The following is a 22,319-nucleotide window of genomic DNA, read 5'->3' as shown; positions in this document are numbered from 1 at the left end:
AGTCGATTGGTCCTGAGTTTATGAATGGAAGAGGAGTATAAAAAGAAACAATTTCTAGTGTGATCTCCATATTTGTTCAAATAGCTACATGAACGTAGTTAAGTGGGTGGATACATTGGTCAATCTACTGTCGATCAGTTCTATTCGTTCGATGGGCAGCCTAGACTCGCGCGGTGTGAAATATATTACGTCATCGGGCATCAACCAGCCAATCCGGGAGGATTTCTGATATGGTCACGTGACAATCCACCCTCTACGGTTACTCCTTACCCACGCACCATACACGCGCATCGGTATTACAGGTCCACATCTAACAGGCGACCCTACACAATTACTAGAAACAAAATGGCGTCCCTTACCAGTGACCATTGCTTTTTCTAAGCATTGGTCAACCCTTACAATCGCATTTTCTCCACACGAAACAAAGGTGAAGAAATGGAAATTATTAGGAAGTAATATCTCGTGAACGTATCTTCCACTGTTCTGAAAAATATTTTTTTATTATGTTTCTCCTAAATATTTTATAATACATTTTTTCTGATATGTACATTTAATTTTATTAGAACTAATTATTATTCTTGTATACCTTCTAGATTATTTGAACGCACAAAACTCGAACTTTTAATTATTACGTACTGCATTATATAGAAGATCCTTACAAATCTGAAACCCACACACGTATACAGTTATAAATTGTGTAAAGATGCAAAATAATTGAAAACTTTATCACATCGATGATTATGGTAATGTATCGTTAGAAAGTCAGTGTTGTAGAATAGACCACACCTCCATGCCACATTGTTAACAAATCTTTCCAAATAGGTTTGGGAAGCAGTAAAGAAGCAATCGATAGGCCTGTCCAGCAGCAGCATTTGATTCCGACCAATAGGCTGTTACTCTAGGAGGGTAAAAGGCGATCCTCGTGTCCACCTCCAGGGATCTGCGAGATCAGTATTGTCCACACAACCCCTGGATATTTTTGATCGTATATCAGGAACTCTCAACGATTATTTGACGAGCAAAATGGCGTATAAATATGCTAAATAATCAACGTATTTTGTTCCTGCCGCAACCATCCCAAAATTGCAGATAATTCACTTTTCATTACAAACGTAGCGTATTTTCCGAAATTATAGTTTTCTAACATACATAATACATTAAATTTATACTTTTGTTCTAAAATAACACTAATTTACTATACATTTATTATATACACTTGTAATAAGTTTAAATTAATTTACTACAAAAGTATATATACTGAATGTAAGTACATATTTCTTAAGCACTTATTTTTACATTAGATTTATATAACTCATAACACTCTTAAATGTGAAATATTATTTATTGTTATTTGATAAGTTTAGATCGATAATTTATAACAATTAGCTTATAAGAACATTCTTGTACTTTGTAAATTATTTAAGAGGTACAATAAACGTTCCATCATCTATTAATTAATTGTTTAATCATTTCATAACCCGTATAACACTCCTAAAATAATCCAGCTAAATTTTGTTCATATTCACCTGACGCAAAGTCCACAAAAGCGAACTTTCTAACGAGAACTCAAAAAAATTGGCATTTCCTGCAAAATGACGTCACTTCCAAGAAATGTCGAAATTCTCAGAATTTTCGATGACGTCATTTCCAAGAAGTGGCACGTTCGGATACCTCCTCACATGTTATGTTCTCCTGATACAAAGTCGGATTTTCAAGATTTTGTTCGAAAAATCGGCAATGTATCAGGAGAACATAAGCGGTGAGGAGGTATGCGTGCCACTTCTAGGAAAATGACGTCACTTCCAAGAATCGCCGAAATTCCTGGAATTCTCGATGACGTCATTTCCAAGAAGTGGCAAAACTCGGATACCTCCTATGACGTTATGTTCTCCTGATACAAAGTCGGATTTTCAAGATTTTGTTCGAAAAATCGGCAATGTATCAGGAGAACATGACGTCATAGGAGGTATCCGAATAGTGCCACTTCTTGGAAATGACGTCATGGAGAATTCCTGGAATTTCGTCGATTCTTGGAAATGACGTCATTTTCTTGGAAGTGGCAGGAATACCTCCTCGCATATCATGTTCTCCTAATACAAAGTCCGATTTTCAGGTTTTCGATCGAAAAATTGGAAATGTATCAGGAGAACATAAGTAGTGAGGAGGTATTCCTGCCACTTCCAAGAAAATGACGTCACTTCTAAGAATTGCCGAAATTCCAGGAATTCTCGATGACGTCATTTCCAAGAAGTGACACGTTCGGATACCTCCTCACATGTTATGTTCTCCTGATACAAAGTCGAAAAATCGGGTTCTCGGGTGAAAAATCTGAAAATTGGCAGTTCCTGGAAAATGACGTCATTTCCAAGAATCGCCGAAATTCCAGGAATCCACAATGACGTCATTTCCAAGAAGTGGCACGTTCGAATACCTCCTCACATGTTATGTTCTCCTGATACAAAGTCGAAAAATCGGGTTCTCGAATGAATAATCTGAAAATTGGCAGTTCCTGGAAAGTGACGTCTCTTCCAAGAATTGTCGAAATTCTCGGAATTTTGAGAATTTCTGGAAACGGCGTATTTTCCAAGTATAACGTGATACCTATGCGCACTGTACCAAGGCTAAGCAATATCAAATTTATCCTTGGTAAGGTTTAAATCCGTAATGATTTTTAAGTTCAATCTTTGCAGCATCTAACAGGTGCGAGTTTTAAATCAGCAGTATACAGGATAATAATAATATTTAAAAACAGGATTATAGGACAGGGGATTCTTCTGTTCTTCCATTTATTTACTAATACATACTTTTTATATAACCAGTAACTCTCCAAACACGTTCTATAAAATTGAAAAATATAATTATATATAAATAACAAACTATTTAATAGATTTCTAAACATAATATTCAAATATATCAGTCAAATATTATAGTGCACCTCTTAATTGAGAATGTTCCTACTAAAAGCTATATTATTTCATGTAATGTATAAAAAATTTTTAAAAGTGCATTAAACATTTTAATTTAAGTAACTATTCCAACAAATTATGTATTTGTACTACAAACAATGAAAACCACTACGTGAATCGGTTTATTTAAACATACAAATATCTTCGTTTTATCAATAAGTCAATCGGTAAGCGAGTAGTCAACATTACCACCTAAAAATTTGGTATGGATAAATTACAAAGTATTGCGAGATTCTTGTGGTTCCATTGCACATATATATATTGTATGGAAGGTTTCTCTTCTTGCGAGTTAAGTATAGCATTATAGCCATCTATTGGTTACATTGTCAATTACATCTTTAACTTATTTATAAATTAAAAGATAATACCTACCGATGTATTCGTGTCATACAATGTAATATTATATTGTTATATCTCATTCTATGTTAAGTAAAACGATTTTTATATTATTTTGTATCCTAATTTTTAGAATGCGCTAGGTTAGCAATCAATTATTTCTTTTACTTTTTTTTTTAAAAGAAAGAATTAATGATGAACGAAGAAATTATAAATGTATAATATAAATAAATTGATACCCTACCCACATGACTACATATTTTTTTCAAAAATTAACAAACTGATTTCGAATTATAGTGAAAAGAGGTAATCATCATCGAAATGGTGTTATATGTATATGTTATTTATGATACCTATCTTGTCAATAACAAATAATAAGATAATAATAAAATGAAATATATCAGTTGTTTTAAGAAATAAAAAACTTACCAATGAACCAATAAAATGTAACATTCTGTTTGAAATTGAATATTACAGGATAAATTCCTATTACCCATAGTTCAAAAAATTGTATAGATATATCTCAAAGTATTGCAATAGCCTTGCTCTTCTTATAGTTACTTATTCTTTGTATGACTTCAAGTAATTGTGAGTGAAAGTACAGTATCAGAAGCCATCTAGTGGTAGTACGAGGCATATGATAAACTACTCATCCAATTCTCCCTACCATTTTTAGTACCGCTTACAATGTTATTAATCCAGTACAAAATTATTAGAATAATGTATCACTTTGTACAGGCTACTTTGTGGAATATTAATATATATATATATATATATACATATTATTACTATAAAATTTAATAACCCAGATAACACAGCAAATAACATAACACTTTGAAAAGCATCAGCGTATTACGATGACACCCCCAGGTTCCGTAACGCCACAGGAATATCACCAGTCTACCACATTATAAACGAATATTAAAAATGATAAAACTAAACAGTTTATTCATTTAGATTCTAAAATAGATGAACATGAAACAAAGATATAAGATTATACTTGTTTTTATTATTTTTATAATCTAACTCAATACAGCGATTGTTGGTTGCAAGTAAGAATGTAAAGTAACGTATGTAAATATAAATAATAAGTATCATCACAGTGCTCTTACTGTGACAAAGTTGTGTTGTCAGGATATATATCTCAATAGTTTTATTGTAATTTATTATATATTTTCCGTTTTAGAGGTAAGAGAGAAAGATGCTATAAGAAAAAGTGTGATAGATAATGGTGACCCTACTCTAGAACCCCTGGCGCCATCTCTGTGAAAAGTGCTCAAACTTGTCGCGCACAATTATCGACAGCAAATTAAACTACTCAAGAATTACTAGCACGTCGGTATCATCTGGCTCACTCTTTTCCATAGCTTTCTTATATATCTTCCTCTCTCTTACCTCTAAAGCGGGAGATATAATTTATCTTACTCTTTCGATTCAATGAAAATTAAGGAATTTTTTTATTTAATCAGCAGTACTCTAAAATTCTGTAATTAAGATGCGAGAGAGAAGCAGAGAGAAGGAAAGATAAGCGGAAATGAAGTCAGGAAGACAATAGATGTGAAATATATATCAATTTTGTAGCAGTATTCATTATTTTTAGGGGAATTGTTACATTTTCTATGTAAATATACCTTAGACTGTAAAGTGTAGTCTAATATTCAAATAATACTATTACTACCAGTAAAAATATATAAAGTGTTGTTACATTTTCTATGGAAATATATTTTAGACTGCAAAATATAGTCTAATACTCAAATAATACTATTATTACAAGAAAAAACATATAAGGTGTAACTATACACTGTCCAAAAATTGGTATGGATAATGTCTATATCTCAAAGTATTGCAATAAAGATCTGCTTATGTAGTTACTTATTCTTTGTATAGCTTTAGATAAGTGTGAGAAAAGTAACAATGTCACAAGCCATCTAGTGTTAGTACGAGGCATATATCAAATGAACTACTCATCCAATTCTCTCTATCATTTTAGTGCCACTCACAGTATAACTAATTCAGTATAAAATTGTTAAAATAATTCTGTATCAGTTTGTACGAGCTACTTTGTAGAATTTTATATATACATACGAATTACTATTATAAAATTTAATAAAATACTTCATATGATGAAGAAGTGATTAGTGTTTTTATATCATTTTGTTGTTGAATGCCAACGCGCTATCTCATGAGCCATAGTTAATCATTATTATCTTTTGTAAAAAATACATAAAATTTACGGGATCGTTATTTTGCTATTTCTTTAAGAATTCCCCTTTAGTTCTTTAAGAACTCTTTTTATACATAAACAGGTATATTATAAACGTAAAAATATAATAATTACATTCCAGTATTTAAAATCCTCAGCACGTAAATGTTTATAGTGGATTTAGAATTAATATTTAATTATATAACGGATAGAATGAAATCTTTTTTTTTTTTCTTTTTTCTTTTAACGTGGGAAATCCTCATGGATCCTCTGGAGCTGGGGAACTCCGGGGGTATGCCGGACTCTTACCGGCTAAAACCCCACAGTGACCTTTCTCGGCGCTGCTGGGAGGGGACCGGGAACTTTGGATGAACACGTCCGGTCTCCTCCCGCGCCGGGGTCCACCATGGTGACTGGGAGAACCCCCTTCCCGGAGGGGAGTGTGGTCGACGAGACACACTGCCCCGTCCGAGGTAATGAGCGATGGCTGGGTCACGCAGCCACCGCTTCCGCCCCGGGGAACGCGTGCAATGATCGGTACGATCCCCCAATCGTACCGACCGCGCCCCCCGGACGACGCCCGTGCAAAGACGTGGGGCACGACCAAATAATCTATGGAGTGACTGGGTGCCCCGGGTACGTCAGACCCGATACCACGACCCGACAAATGCCAAGTCGTGGCCCGTGAGGCAGTGTATTTGCACTATACAAAAATTTATATGGATATGATTCCTTACATTATTTACAGTATTGCGAATTATAGCTAATAACTTCTTGTTACTTATTCTTTGAAAGAATTCATACTATTACGAGTAAGATAACGATGTCATAGGCCATCTAATACCAGTTGCTTAAATAATCATAAATATAGAAATTTTTACATATATGATAACTATAGTGATCACAATTGTAAACGCATATAAATAAGATAATATGATAAACAGATATAAAAACAAAATTTAACTTATATTGTATATACATATATACCATTAACATTTTTCGAATGGTAAATACTTTCTGCACATATACCCAGACAACCAGCGATTGTAGCGCCAACGGCACCGGGTGGAACTCTAAGCACTGTGCTAGCACGATGCTGCCTCTCAGTTCTCGTAACAGCACAGGGCTAGCACTGGAGCGACACTGCGTGTCACGGCACTATCAAAGCACGGCAATATAGCACAGGGGCGACACGGCGTGCCAATGACACTATCAGCTCACCATAGTGACACGCGTGGCAGTGGCATAGGCTAATACATACCAATGAAGAAGCTGTTTGCATAAAAATTATAAACGAATATTAAAAATGACTAAACTAAGCAATTTATTTATTTCGATTCGAAAATAGATACACTGACACGAAAGAAAGATAGAAAAACTTCTTTTTATTATTTTCTATAAACTATAATAACTTAATACAGCGATTTTTTCAGAAAAGTCGTTAATTACTTTATCGTAAAAATACATACACTTATTTTATAAATATCTTTTTCAACTCATCGTTAAAAATTCATGTAACAAAGGTATATTTTATATTTAATAATCCTTACAAACGATAAAACCATTTACCACAAGAATATATATGTACCAAAGGAAAACAAATAATTACGTTCAATATTTTCACCTGAAAATTGTGATACGCTAGTAAAGTAAACGTAATTTAATTAGTTCAACATTTTATAAGTAAATGTATCATTTATTACATTTCCTTTAACAATATGCTGCCATCGTATTTAATACTCTCTATTGGCATGAATTTTCCTCACGAATTGAAAAAATGTATATGGCTCTCTCAGTAACTATAAATGTTGGCAAACAACTACCAAAACTTCTGTCAGTACTCGTATGCGGATATCTAATTGATATAGAATTAATATTTAATTATATAACGGAATTTTTCATCCTTTACAAAAATTTATATGGATATGATTCTTCATTATTTAGAGTATTACCAATTGTTGTTAATAACTTGTAGTTACTTATTCTTTGAAGGAATTCATACTATTACGAGTAAAATGACAAAGTTATAGGCCATCTAGTGGTAGTAATATCAGTTGCTTAAATAATCATAAATATAGGAATTTTTACACAGAGGTGACGATTGTAAACACATATAAATAAGATAATATGATAATCGAATATAAAAATAAAATTTAAGTTATATTATATATACTATATATACATATATACTATTAACATTTTTCGAGTAGTGGTGGAATACTTTCTGCAGATATGCTCCGTACGAACGACGTGTTCACTACTGAAAGGACAATGATAAATTTATCATTATTATTATTAATAAGCTATTGTAATTCTTTTAAACTAAATTAAATAAAGAAAGAACATTATTTTCAAAAATAACAAAATATGAAATAGGAACTAAACTCAATAAATACAATAAAAAATAGGAAAGTTTAAAACTTACCCAGGACACAGCAAATCAAATACAATTCAAAAAGCACCAACGTATCACGGTGATGCCTTAATATAGTGATAGTCTTAATATAATTTATAAAGAATCTGAAAGATCCGTAAAAAATTTAATATGGATATATATTTATCTCAAAGTATTGCAACGTTACATTTCTTACTGTAGTTATTTATTCTTTATAGAAGTGTACACTTTAACGAGTAAAAGGACAATGTCACAAGCCATCTAGCGGCATTAATATCTATTACCTAAGCAATTCTAAATATGTATAGTGTTATGCGTCGTATTCATAAGTAATATGAAACATAGGTCAATTATTCAAAGATGCTAGGTTGAGAAAAACCTTGAAGTCTCGGATTAGTATTAAAAAATATGAAAATGTAAAAGAAGTACTGATCACAGAAAAGAGAAGCAAAATAATATATGTACCTTATCTAGTACTACTATCCCCACTACAAGAGCTTAAAAGGCCTCGCATATTTGAATTGATATGAACCCCATATATATATAGCATACCACTGAGGAATAAAATATAATTATATATTGCAGTAGCATAAATTAACACATTGCATTAGTATCATATAGCTTTACTTACATACATAATATTAACATATTAAGGATATATATATATAATAGACACATTAAATCTCTTAAAAATTAGAATACCTATAAAATGATGTAGTAAATAACAAATAAAATTTGTGACGTGGTGACGTCACAAAGCTCGCTCACCCCCCCCCCCCCTGCTTCGGTTAGACTAGCTCGCTGATCACCACCCATGCGAGAAGCGCGACACGGACCATCGCGATAGCTGTATTTGCGAGGAGCGTGAAATACACGATGGTAGAACCTTTCTCCCCTTCCCCCCGTTCTTTTCTCTCTCACTATTTTACAGATTAAACTGGCGAGCTGATGGAAGAAGCGACCCAGAAGACGTCCCTTCAGCGGATAAGAAGACCGCGGGTTCACGGAAGGGCTGTGCGCCGAGGTAGCGTGACGGGCTCGACGGTGGAGGAGTCGGGAAGTGAGCAAGAAGAGACCCTGAAACCCGAGGAATACGATCCAAGGCCCTGCAACGATATGACCGCTGCCATAGTCCATGGAGACGAACAGGATGGTTCTTGGGTGTGAGAAGAACCTCCACCTCTCCCCTGAGCCCATGGAGAGAAAAATTCAAGATGTGCAGCGGACCTACAGGTGAGCCGTGGAAAGCGCGGCGCGCGACACGCGCCGCAGTTCAAATAATCAGGAGGACCCCCTCTAGAGACACCAGAGGGGGCGATCAGGGAAGATCGCCGAAATCCACCGATCGATGCCCCGAACAATACCGAAGCGTATAGCCCTACCCCACCAAGGAGCCCTAAGGAGGATCTAGGAGATCCGAAGACCCCCTGCAAACCTATATAGCGAGCTAGCCAGCGTGAAGACGGACACTTAGCGACGACTTAGCGAGCAACCTAGTAAACGATTGTACGGAACGATTTGGAGGAGAGAGAGAGAGAGAAAGAGAGAGAAAGACAGAGCGAGATCCAGAATTGTTGGAAACGAGAGCGTGAGTCCTTATACGCTAAAGCGTCCCATTTTTCCTGCCGCATTTCTGATATCGCGTATTGTATTTTGTATTGTATAACGGGTGGTGATTCCCGGTCATTCGCGGCGTGTCGTATAACATTTAGTAATCCCGCGTCGAGGCAATATAGAAAGAAGCCGTGAGTTCAGTATCCCGCGACCCTAATTTGCGCACTCGGCTAGAAGTAGTCGAGCGAAGGAGTATTTCGAAATTTCGAGGGTTATCTTGCACCGGGTTTCCCCGGGTTGCGTGGTCTATTAGTTTTTGCTACTTCTTGAGTAGCTGGCGCCCAAAAGGTCCCAGCCTCGCAGCTTCGAAATACTCGCTGGATAGGAAATTCATTGTTCTGTACTTGGCGTTGGCGAATCCGCGGACGGTCGCATCACGCGGATATTCTGTACCCCGATATAACCCCAGATTAAACTTCTATATACCCCCTTATTATTGGTTCTATATACCCCTTTCTTGCGGATTGTAACGGGCAACCGTCACAAAATTTGGCGCCCAATGTGGGGCCCTGAGATTTTCGACAATAAAGTGCTCGCCTCGACGGGACACACCCAGTATAGAAAATTTGAACAGTAACGTTCGAGAGTTGTGTTTACGGATCGTGGTGACCTATCGGGAACGTTACCGTTTTTTTTCCCCTTTGTTGAGCGTGGATCACCACACGCGTTATCGCTGCGGCCTATACAGTTTCAAGGTCGCTATTGTTGACTGCTGGTTGCTAGGTCGGATTCACGGGAATTGGAAGTTTGAAATTAGTCTCCCCGTTAATCCGGCAGGAGAATATTATTTTTGTTTGTTTTTGCGTCCCCTTCGGGGAATTGACTTTTCTCTTTTCTCCTTCCTTTTCTTTCTTTTATTACTGGTTGCTTTTGCTCGGTGGTATATCTTTCCCCATTTCTTTTTTGTGTAATTTGATCCCTGAGGCATCCTGTATCCCCATTCTTTCCCAAATTTGCTTCTCTTTTCCGGAAATACGGAATCGGATAAATTCGCGATACGCATTTGACAATATGGATCCACTTACATTGACCGGGATAACGGCTACTACCGTAACGACGACCGTTACCATGGCCGGGGGATCGGGCACAATTGCCCGCGGTCCTACACCCCCGTCGCCCGGAATTGCGCCCCCTGCTCCCCTGATACCTGCGGATGTACAAGCCGAAATTAATCGTCTTAGATCGCTGATTCTAACTATGAGGAATGTTCGCGATTTGGTTATCGTACGCGATCACGCGAAATTAAATTTGCAAGGTACCCTAGAAGAGTTGTCTGACCGATATTGGCGTCACGAGGCTCACCGTCGGTATCCCGAGATGTCGGTTCCTTGGGATCCGGTGGCAGACGAAAGGGGAATAGCTATGCCACTAACGGTGACCGCGTAACGGGCAACCGTCACAACGTATGTAAATATAAATAATAAATACTACATATTGTGCAATTTTAATAGGAAAAGAGCTTTTAAACCTCTATTGTGTATCATCATATTATATATCATTTTTATATTTCCCGCTTTAGAGGTAAGGGAGAGAAAGATGCTATAAGAAAGAGTGAGATAGATAATGCTGACCCTACTCTAAAACCCCTGGCGCCATCTCTGTGAAAAATGCTCAAACTGGTCGCACATAATTATCGACAGCGAAGTAAACTACTGAAGAACTGCTAGCACTATCTCTGTGGAAAGTACTGAAATTAATGCTCGACTAGTTTTAGTACTCCCCCAAGACGTTACCTACAAAATGTATGTAGGTAATTTTTATTAAACGCGTATATAGAGGGTTTTTAGTCTACACTAAATACACCTTCCCATCGGACGAATATGTGCATCCACGCACTCAAGAGGTTTATACAATAGTAAAGTACACATCACAGACTATAATGTACAATAGAGGGAAAAGATAAAAAAGAGCTTAATCACAACAACTTAGTCTTAATATAATTTAAAGAGAATTCAAACTTCCTTTTTTTTTTTTTTTTTTAACGTGGGGAAATCCTCATGGATCCCCCGGAGCTGGGGAACTCTGGGAGTATGCCGGACTCTTACCGGCTAAAACCCCACGGTGACCTTTCTCGGCGCTGCTGGGAGGGAACCGGGAACTCTGGATGAACACGTCCGGTCCCCTCCCGCGCCGGGGTCCACCATGGTGACTGGGTGGATCCCCTACCCGTAGGGGAGTGTGGTCGACGAGACACACTGTCCCGTCCGAGGTAATGAGCGATGGCTGGGTCACGCAGCCACCGCTCCCGCCCCGGGGAACGCGTGCAATGATCAGTACGATCCCCCAATCGTACCGACCGCGCCCCCCGGACGACGCCCGTGCAAAGACGTGGGGCACGACCAAATGATCTATGGAGTGACTGGGTGCCCCGGGTGCGTCAAACCCGATACCACGACCCGACAAACGCCGAGTCGTGGCCCCTGACGCAGTGTATATGCAATATTCAAAAATTTATATGGATATGATTCCTTAGATTATTTACAGTATTGCGAATTTTAGCTAATAACTTCTTGTTACTTATTCTTTGAAAGAATTCATACTATTACCCCAATCGTACCGACCGCGCCCCCCGGACGACGCCCGTGCAAATACGTGGGGCACAACCAAATGGTCTATGGTGTGACTGGGTGCCCCGGGTGCGTCAGACCCGATACCACGACCCGACAAATGCCGAGTCGTGGCCCCTGAGGCGTTGAGACAAGTCCTCTTACCCTTTCAAAAATTAATGTATGGATATTATATCTCAAAGTATTGCTACTTTACATTATTTACCATGCTTATTTATTCTTTACAGAAGTCTACACTTTAACGAGTAAAAGGACAATGTCACAAGCTATCTAGCGACATTAATATCTATTGCCTAAGCAATTCTATATATGTATAGTGTTATGCGTCGTATTCATAAGTAATATGAAACAGGTCAATTATTCAAAAATGCTAGGTTGAGAAAAACCTTGAAATCTCAGATTAGTATTAAAGATCCCCCAATCGTACCGACCGCGCCCCCCGGACGACGCCCGTGCAAAGACGTGGAGCACGACCAAATGATCTGTGGAGTGACTGGGTGCGCCGGGTGCATCAGACCCGATACCACGACCCGACAAACGCCGAGTCGTGGCCCCTGAGGCGTTGAGACAAATCCTCTTACCCTTTCAAAAATTAATGTATGGATATTATATCTCAAAGTATTGCTACTTTACATTATTTACCATGCTTATTTATTCTTTACAGAAGTCTACACTTTAACGAGTAATAGGACAATGTCACAAGCTATCTAGCGACATTAATATCTATTGCCTAAGCAATTCTATATATGTATAGTGTTATGCGTCGTATTCATAAGTAATATGAAACAGGTCAATTATTCAAAAATGCTAGGTTGAGAAAAACCTTGAAATCTCAGATTAGTATTAAAGATCCCCCAATCGTACCGACCGCGCCCCCCGGACGACGCCCGTGCAAATACATGGGGCACAACCAAATGGTCTATGGTGTGACTGGGTGCCGCGGGTGCGTCAGACCCGATACCACGACCCGACAAATGCCGAGTCGTGGCCCCTGAGGCGTTGAGACAAGTCCTCTTACCCTTTCAAAAATTAATGTATAGATATTATATCTCAAAGTATTGCTACTTTACATTATTTACCATGCTTATTTATTCTTTACAGAAGTCTACACTTTAACGAGTAAAAGGACAATGTCACAAGCTATCTAGCGACATTAATATCTATTGCCTAAGCAATTCTATATATGTATAGTGTTATGCGTCGTATTCATAAGTAATATGAAACAGATCAATTATTCAAAAATGCTAGGTTGAGAAAAACCTTGAAATCTCAGATTAGTATTAAAGATCCCCCAATCGTACCGACCGCGCCCCCCGGACGACGCCCGTGCAAAGACGTGGGGCACGACCAAATGATCTATGAATTGATTGGATGCCCCGGGTTCGTCAGACCCGATACCACGACCCGACAAACGCCGAGTCGTGGTCCCTGAGGCGTCGGTGCTAATATACACTTACAAAAATTTAATATGGATATATTTAATATTCATACACATATACCCCAGAGTATTGCTACTTTACATTATTTACCATGCTTATTTATTCTTTACAGAAGTCTACACTTTAACGAGTAAAAGGACAATGTCACAAGCCATCCAGCGGCATTAATATCTATTGCCTAAGCAATTCTATATATGTATAGTGTTATACGTCGTATTCATAAGGAATATGAAACAGGTCAATTATTCAAAAATGCTAGGTTGAGAAAAACCTTGAAATCTCAGATTAGTATTAAAGATCCCCCAATCGTACCGACCGCGCCACCCGGACGACGCCCGTGCAAAGACGTGGGGCACGACCAAATGATCTATGGAGTGACTGGATGCCCCGGGTTCGTCAGACCCGATACCACGACCCGACAAACGCCGAGTCGTGGCCGCTGAGGCGTAGGAACTGTTACTCACTCAAAAAATTAAATATGGATATTTTCTATATATATATACATATATATCTCAAAGTATTGCTACTTTACATTATTTACCACGCTTATTTATTCATTACAGAAGTCTACACTTTAACGAGTAAAAGGACAAATTGTGCAATACTGGGATGCTTAAAACAATTCAACGTGAAGCGAAATTATTTTAAATTTCCAAAGGAACAAGACAGGTATAACATGTCTTATAATATGCCTTATGATTTTTTGATGCCATGCTTCTTTTGAGTAGTATAATATAAATATATGTAATATATAAATTAATATGTTATTGATAAAACTAATACAATTTTATATTACAGATGGTTGAAATGGGTAGATGCATGTAAAAGATATGATCTATTATCTAAAGGTCCACAATATTCATTTAACAATATTCGTCTGTGCCATTTACATTTTGAGGAAAAATTATTCAGAATTAATAAAGTTAGAGCTAACCTTCATCCAGATGCTGTTCCAACACTATTATTGGGACGTGATACTAAACAACAGTAAGTTTGATAATAATTGTTTGTTTGACATAATTTCATTTAATGATTAAATTTTTTTGACACAATTTAATTTAATAAATAAATTCTTTTCAGAGATAATATAAATGTAATTACAAAACAAAATGTAGCTACAGAAAAAGAAGAACTATCTACCCAGACAACCAGCGATTGTAGCGCCAATGGCACCGGGTGGAACTCTAAGCACTGTGCTAGCACGGTGCTGCCTCTCAGTTCTCGTAACAGCACAGGGCTAGCACTGGAGCGACACTGCGTGTCACGGCACTATCAAAGCACGGCGATATAGCACAAGGGCGACACGGCGTGCCAATGCCTTAATATAGCCGATGCCTTAATATAGTGATAGTCTTAATATAATTTATAAAGAATTTGAAATTCTGTAAAAAAATTAATATGGATATGTATTTATCTCAAAGTATTGCAACGTTACATTTCTTACTGTAGTTATTTATTCTTTATAGAAATCTACACTTTAACGAGTAAAAGGACAATGTCACAAGCCATCTAGCGGCACTAATATCTATTACCTAAGCAATTCTAAATATGTATAGTGTTATGCGTCGTATTCATAAGTAATATGAAACATAGGTCAATTATTCAAAGATGCTAGGTTGAGAAAAATCTTGAAGTCTCAGATTAGTATTAAAAAATATGAAAATGTAAAAGAAATACTGATCACAGAAAAGAGAAGCAAAATAATATATATACCTTATCTAGTACTACTATCCCCACTACAAGAGCTTAAAAGGCCTCGCATATTTGAATTGATATGAACCCCATATATATATATATAGCATACCACTGAGGAATAAAATATAATTATATATTGCAGTAGCATAAATTAACACATTGCATTAGTATCATATAGTTTTACTTACATACATAATATTAACATATTAAGGATGCATATATATAATAGACACATTAAACCTCTTAAAAATTAGAATACCTATAAAATGATGTAGTAAATAACAAATAAAATTATACTAATGTAGTAATTTTCGTTGAAAAATCTTATATGTAGAATCTGATTATATATTTATTATTGTTAAATACATGTAATTCAAATACAATAACTAGTGCTAAAGACTTATTTATGCAGGACCCAAAATATCTACATTTGCTGTTGTATCTTGTACATTACTATGAGCTATCATGTATTCTGAAACTGATATGTATATACCAACAAGTAATCCAATTACACTTGCTATATAAATATTTCGCTGAAAAATTATACATGTAGCTATACAAAGACCAAAGTATGTGGCATAACGAGCCATATTTTCTTGCTGTTTACGGCCCAAAAGATCAGAATCTGCAATAAATAATTTTATATTAAATAAAAATATAAATTATTATTAACTCCATTGTCTCATTTAAATTTTACCATTTTGCATCTATTACATTGACTGTACACTAATTAAAAGATAATTTATTGTAAAACTTACTTATACATAAATTATCTTTTTTGTGGTATCCTTTTGCACATTTTGTACACATATCTGGCCCATCACCCACACAACCATTACAGGCCTTATCACAACCTAGATTAAATAAAAAACATTAAGCATCAAATCATTCTTGGAATATATCTTTCATAACTTACTTAAACATGCATATCCTCCTTCTTTATTGACACAAAATTGGTTTCCAGAACAATATTCATCACTTTTTATACATTCATCAATATCAAAGCATCCTTCTCCATCTACCATATTCCATCCTTTCATACATTTTTCACAATTTTTTGGTCCTGGTCCTTTACAAGGTCCATCGCAAGCAGCATGGCATGTAGAACAAAGTAATTTATTTTCATCCCTATAAGATTCATAAAATCCATTTGCACACTTGAAACAACTATCTCCTTCATAGCCCTTGTCACAAAAGCATCCACCATTTCCTTTTCTAGTGCCAGCTCCTTTGCATTTACCATTATTATTACAAATATTATTTGGAAAACCTGGACATGGTGTGCACTTTGGACCAAAATGATCTTTTGGGCAACAATGTTCTGTCTGTTGAATACAAATATAGTCAAAAATATCCGGATGTGTTTTTTGATGATTGAACCACCAATCTTCTATCTTGCTTTCCAACTCTTCCGCTAAAGCATGACATTGGATTTCTCCACGTTCCACTTCTTTACATAAATGTTCTTGTATTTCTATTAATCTAGTTTCGCTTTTTGAATATGAACCTAATTTATCTTCTTCCCATGCACTGTCACCGCCATCAAATTTCTCACGACTAGTCCTCTCGATACCCTATAAGACAAACAAGTTTATCGTACAATGTACAATAAATTTATATAAATATATAAAAATATATAGAACTCCTATTTATACTTTACATTTATATTTCACCTTTTCTGTGTAAATGTATTATAGCAATGAATGAAAGATGATAAAATGATAGATTTTTTTAATTGTACTTTCGATTTGCAAATTTTTCGTAATTTAGAATGTTTAAAACAAACTCACCTTCTTAAAGCTATTTATTAAAACTTTACAAGCTGCACACGGAGGAAACTTTTGTGCTTTGAGTTCTTCACTTGAAGGTGTTTTGTTACATTTCACATAAGTGGACATATAAAGCAAAATAAACAAACTTAACAAATGAAAAAAGATAATATTAATTTTTCGCATTATTCTACTCAAATGTACCGGTAACTACCTTGTGCAAGCATTCACTTAAAAACTATATTATAAAGGATTGTTTGAACAGGAAATAACTAAAGTGTTCTAATTTATTCTACAGTACTTTGTAAAGGATCATTATTTCATAAAATATTTCAATATTTAGTAAAAACTGGCAGGTTACTCGGATTTTCGCAGATCCACAGCAACACGTCAAACCACGTCAAATGGTAAAACAAATATTTTGCAAAGTACATGCGCGTGCACATTATAATTCAACCAATCCAAATATGCCATATGTTCTTTTTTTAGTCGTCTCAATAAAATACTTATTATTGTATTGATATAAATTAAAGCTTAAATATTTCATGTTTTAATCGATTAGTACAGAAAGAAGAAATTTTACTTCTGCTATTAGAAGTTATATGATACTGTTAATATGGTTCTGTGAAAATTACATGTAATCAATCAATTAATTTAAATTAAAAAATGTAATTATATGAAAGATTTTAAGCAATGATACGAGAATAAATATATTTAATATTATTAATACAAATGATGAAAAACACGTCTCAATATCCATCTATTCAAATACATATACTTCATGGCAGCACTATAGTGACGTGTCTTGATTCGTGTCAAATATATGTTCGCAAGGGTTAGAATTAACTTACTCCAAGCAAGGAATGTTTTTTTAGACGTATAATTTTACTGGATATTTAATAGAAAATGTTAACGAAGTTTGAGACGAAATCTGCTCGTGTGAAAGGTTTATCCTTTCATCCAAAACGACCATGGGTTCTTGCAAGGTATGTCTCTTCATTAGCTATTATTTTCAGTTATTAAATATAATTTCACACACAGTTTCACATTATGAAGTGAAACTAATTAGTCATAGCAAGGAAAAAATATGAAAATATTTTTAATTTCTAATTTACCAATATTTTTCTGAAATATTTAAACTTGGTCAACTATTTTTATATAATAAAATATTCTACATGTTACAGTTTACACAATGGAGTTATTCAATTATGGGACTACCGCATGTGCACTTTATTAGATAAATTTGACGAACATGATGGACCTGTTCGTGGAATCTGTTTCCATAACCAGCAACCATTATTTGTATCTGGTGGTGATGACTATAAAATTAAAGTATGGAACTACAAGCAAAGAAGATGCATCTTTACCTTGTTAGGTCATTTGGATTATATCAGAACAATTGTATTCCACCAAGAGTATCCATGGATTCTAAGTGCATCGGATGATCAGACAATTCGCATTTGGAATTGGCAGAGTCGTACTTGCATTTGCGTTCTAACTGGGCACAATCACTATGTAATGTGTGCACAGTTTCATCCTACAGAAGATATTATTGTATCAGCTTCCTTGGATCAAACAGTTCGAGTATGGGACATTTCTGGATTAAGGAAGAAAAATGTAGCCCCTGGTCCAGGAGGCTTGGAAGATCATTTAAAAAATCCTGGTGCCACAGATTTATTTGGCCAGGCTGATGCTGTTGTAAAACATGTTCTCGAAGGCCATGATAGAGGTGTTAACTGGGCATGTTTCCATCCTACATTGCCTTTAATTGTATCTGGAGCTGATGACCGTCAAATTAAAATGTGGAGAATGAACGATGCCAAAGCATGGGAAGTTGACACTTGCCGTGGACATTATAATAATGTCTCGTGTGTACTATTCCATCCTAGACAAGATTTAATCCTTTCTAATTCAGAAGATAAAAGTATTCGCGTTTGGGATATGTCCAAACGTACTTGTTTGCATACATTCAGAAGAGAACACGAAAGATTCTGGGTCCTCGCAGCGCATCCTACTTTGAATCTCTTTGCCGCTGGACATGATTCTGGAATGATTATTTTTAAACTAGAGAGAGAACGTCCAGCGTACGCTGTATATGGAAATGTTCTTTATTATGTAAAAGATCGTTTCCTTAGAAAATTAGACTTTACCACTTCAAAAGATACATCTGTTATGCAAATACGCGGATGCGCAAAAACACCTCCCTACAGTATGTCGTATAATCAAGCCGAAAATGCCGTCTTAATTTGTACAAGAGCACCCAATAATATCGAAAACAGTACTTACGATCTGTACATGATTCCGCGCGAAGGTGATTCAAGCACTGATGCCGATACAAAACGAGCTTCGGGTGTTACTGCCATTTGGGTTGCCAGGAATCGTTTTGCTGTGTTAGATAGGGCATATTCGGTATGTATTTAAAAATGCATACAACTATATCCTTGCATAATTAAACACATGTTATTTCTTAATTCTTTTATTGCAGTTGGTAATTAAAAATTTGAAGAATGAAGTTACCAAAAAAGTACAGATTCCAAACTGCGATGAAATATTTTACGCCGGTACAGGAATGCTCCTTTTACGCGATGCCGATCAAGTAACGCTTTTTGATGTACAACAGAAAAGAACATTAGCAGAAGTAAAGATATCAAAATGTAGATACGTTGTTTGGTCTAGTGACATGTCTCACGTTGCCTTACTCGCGAAACACACGGTGAATATTTGTAATCGACGATTAGAATCTCTGTGCTCCGTTCATGAGAACACTAGAGTGAAATCAGGAGCATGGGATGATTCTGGAGTATTTATTTACACTACTAGTAACCATATCAAATACGCAATTAATAATGGTGATCACGGTATCATCCGTACATTAGATCTGCCAATATATGTGACTAGAGTCAAAGGCAATCAGGTTTACTGTTTAGATAGAGAATGCAGACCAAGAATTCTACGGATAGATCCAACTGAATATAAATTTAAGTTGGCTTTGATCAATAGGAAATATGAAGAAGTTTTACATATGGTTCGCAATGCAAATCTTGTTGGCCAGTCTATAATTGCATATTTACAACAGAAGGGATATCCTGAAGTTGCCTTACATTTTGTCAAAGATGAAAAGACTAGATTCGGACTTGCACTTGAATGTGGAAACATTGAAGTTGCTTTAGAAGCGGCGAGGTCGCTTGATCAAAAAGCCTGTTGGGAGAGCTTAGCTCAAGCAGCTTTGTTGCAAGGCAATCATCAGGTCGTCGAAATGTGCTATCAAAGAACTAAAAATTTCGAGAAATTAGCTTTCCTTTATCTTATAACTGGTAACTTGGAAAAGTTACGCAAAATGATAAAAATTGCAGAAATTAGAAAAGATGTCTCTGGGCAGTATCAAGGTAGTTTGCTACTAGGTGATATTTACGAACGTGCGAAAATATTACGGGTACGTATTTCTGAAACTTAGTTGGCATTTAATATTTTTGCGAAATTTCCTTTCCATTTCCCTTTGATATTACAGAATTCTGGCCAAGCATCTTTAGCTTACGTAACGGAGAAAATTCACGGTATATCATCTCCAGAAGATGATGTCCAATATAGTTCTATGAGCGAAGAACTTTCTGCTCTCGAGAAAGGAGCAGAGTACCTCCGTCCACCGGTACCAATTCAACAAGCTGAAAACAACTGGCCGTTGTTAACAGTATCAAAAGGTTTCTTCGAAGGAGCGATGATGTCACGTGGAAAGAGTCAAGTAGCTGCTGCTCTGTCTCCGGAAGACGATAACACTGTACCTGCCGAAGGATGGGGCAATGACGAAGAACTAGGAATAGATGATGAAGAAGGCGGGGAAAATGAGAATGTTCCTGAAGGTGAAGAAACTGCTGGTTGGGACGTTGAAGATGTAGATTTACCACCAGAACTCGAAAACACAGCGGTTGCAGTGGAAGATGGCTACTATTCACCGCCAACGAAAGGAGTATCACCAAGTCAACATTGGGTGAACAATTCCCAACTAACTGTAGATCATATACTAGCCGGATCATTTGAAACTGCATTTAGATTGTTAAATGACCAAGTTGGGGTGGTTGAATTCGAACCATATCAATCTCTTTTCATGAACACTTTTGCTCGCGCCAGAACGGCGTTCGCTTCATTGCCGAATATACCGTCGTTGTACGGATATCCTCAAAGAAATTGGAAAGATACGAATCCGAAAAGCGGTCTTCCCGCAGTTGGATTGCATCTTACCGATCTAGTACAACGGCTTCAAGTATGCTATCATTTGACGACTGGTGGAAAGTTCCCAGAGGCGATTGAAAAACTTCAAGCTATTTTACTCAGTGTACCAATGTTAGTTGTTGATACGAGACAAGACATTGTAGAAGCGCAACACTTGATTCAGATTTGCAGAGAATATATCCTAGGCTTGAAAATGGAGACTGAAAGGAAGAATTTACCGAAAGCTACTTTGGCTGAGCAAAAACGGATTTGCGAAATGGCAGCCTACTTTACACATTGCAGCTTGCAACCTGTTCATCAAATTCTTACTTTAAGAATAGCAGTAAATATGTTCTTCAAGTTGAAGAATTATAAAACCGCTGCTTCCTTCGCGAGGAGATTACTTGAATTGGGTCCTAAACCTGAATTAGCGCAGCAAGTTAGGAAAATCCTGCAGGTATGTGCGTTGTCGTACCTAGAATTCAAATATTTAGCAATATTATTACATCTCTTTCTGTTTTAGGCATGCGATAAAAATCCAGTAGACGAACATCAACTAGCATACGACGAACATAATCCATTTTCTCTATGTGCAAGTACATTTGTTCCAATTTATAGAGGAAAACCAGAAGTCAAGTGTCCATTATGTGGTGCAAGTTATTTACCGCAATTTAAAGATACAGTGTGTAAAATTTGCGAAGTCGCGTTGATAGGAAAGCAATGTATTGGTTTAAGAATAAGTTCTGTTCAATTTCGATAAGTTTTTACTATTTTTATGAATTAATAGATTAACCAACGATAATTAATTATAAATTATTACAATATCGTTGTTTTGTAGCTCTTCGATCATGTCAAATGTAAAAGGTATTATATCATTCCAGAAAGTATTGTAAATATCATAAAACATACAAATGTATTGAAGTTTCAGAAAATATTTCCTTCTACCAATTTTTACAAAGCAAGAAAAGAAATTTTTGTGCTGTCCCTACTACTTTATACACAAACAATATGTGTGTATTATACTTTAATAATATGTAATAAAATTGAAGACTAACATGTTTTATCATACTTTTAAGCATAATATAATTTAAGTTAATTTATATTAAGTGATTATAGTTAAGTACATGCT

The 22,319-nt window shown here is 36.1% G+C and overlaps 3 protein-coding genes across 3 annotated transcripts in view; 1 reads left to right on the top strand and 2 right to left on the bottom strand.

Annotated features, from left to right (window-relative positions):
• The window catches only part of LOC143429476 (organic cation transporter protein-like), a 97,208-nt gene that overhangs the window by 39,691 nt on the left and 35,198 nt on the right, over positions 1 to 22,319 (bottom strand). The window lies entirely within an intron of this gene.
• On the bottom strand, positions 15,542 to 17,421 carry Creld (Cysteine rich with EGF like domains). The gene is made up of 4 exons (XM_076904664.1): positions 17,006 to 17,421; positions 16,132 to 16,789; positions 15,974 to 16,069; positions 15,542 to 15,840 (listed from the first exon to the last, which is right to left on the bottom strand). Exons 1-4 carry the CDS (start codon positions 17,168 to 17,170, stop codon positions 15,620 to 15,622), a joined length of 1,140 nt encoding a protein of 379 aa, XP_076760779.1. The 5' UTR covers positions 17,171 to 17,421; the 3' UTR covers positions 15,542 to 15,619.
• Positions 17,770 to 22,244, top strand: Alphacop (coatomer subunit alpha). The gene is made up of 5 exons (XM_076903736.1): positions 17,770 to 17,970; positions 18,169 to 19,393; positions 19,470 to 20,417; positions 20,493 to 21,647; positions 21,714 to 22,244. Exons 1-5 carry the CDS (start codon positions 17,891 to 17,893, stop codon positions 21,948 to 21,950), a joined length of 3,645 nt encoding a protein of 1,214 aa, XP_076759851.1. The 5' UTR covers positions 17,770 to 17,890; the 3' UTR covers positions 21,951 to 22,244.

Source organism: Xylocopa sonorina, chromosome 11, assembly GCF_050948175.1.
Source record: "Xylocopa sonorina isolate GNS202 chromosome 11, iyXylSono1_principal, whole genome shotgun sequence".
Lineage (NCBI taxonomy): Eukaryota > Metazoa > Arthropoda > Insecta > Hymenoptera > Apidae > Xylocopa > Xylocopa sonorina.
The sequence above is the reverse complement of the archived record's forward strand: the minus strand, read 5'-3'. Positions and strand labels throughout refer to the sequence as shown.

What these genes read in the sequence shown, in the direction of transcription:
- Creld (XM_076904664.1), bottom strand. Translation starts at nt 17,170, where the DNA reads ATGCGAAAAATTAATATTATCTTTTTTCATTTGTTAAGTTTGTTTATT. An exon ending in AGGAGGATATGCATGTTTAA is followed by an intron (nt 16,070 to 16,131) that starts GTAAGTTATGAA and finishes TATTTAATCTAG; the next exon opens with GTTGTGATAAGGCCTGTAAT. An exon ending in AAAAGATAATTTATGTATAA is followed by an intron (nt 15,841 to 15,973) that starts GTAAGTTTTACA and finishes TATTTATTGCAG; the next exon opens with ATTCTGATCTTTTGGGCCGT.
- Alphacop (XM_076903736.1), top strand. Translation starts at nt 17,891, where the DNA reads ATGTTAACGAAGTTTGAGACGAAATCTGCTCGTGTGAAAGGTTTATCC. An exon ending in CGACCATGGGTTCTTGCAAG is followed by an intron (nt 17,971 to 18,168) that starts GTATGTCTCTTC and finishes TACATGTTACAG; the next exon opens with TTTACACAATGGAGTTATTC. An exon ending in AAGTTAGGAAAATCCTGCAG is followed by an intron (nt 21,648 to 21,713) that starts GTATGTGCGTTG and finishes TTTCTGTTTTAG; the next exon opens with GCATGCGATAAAAATCCAGT.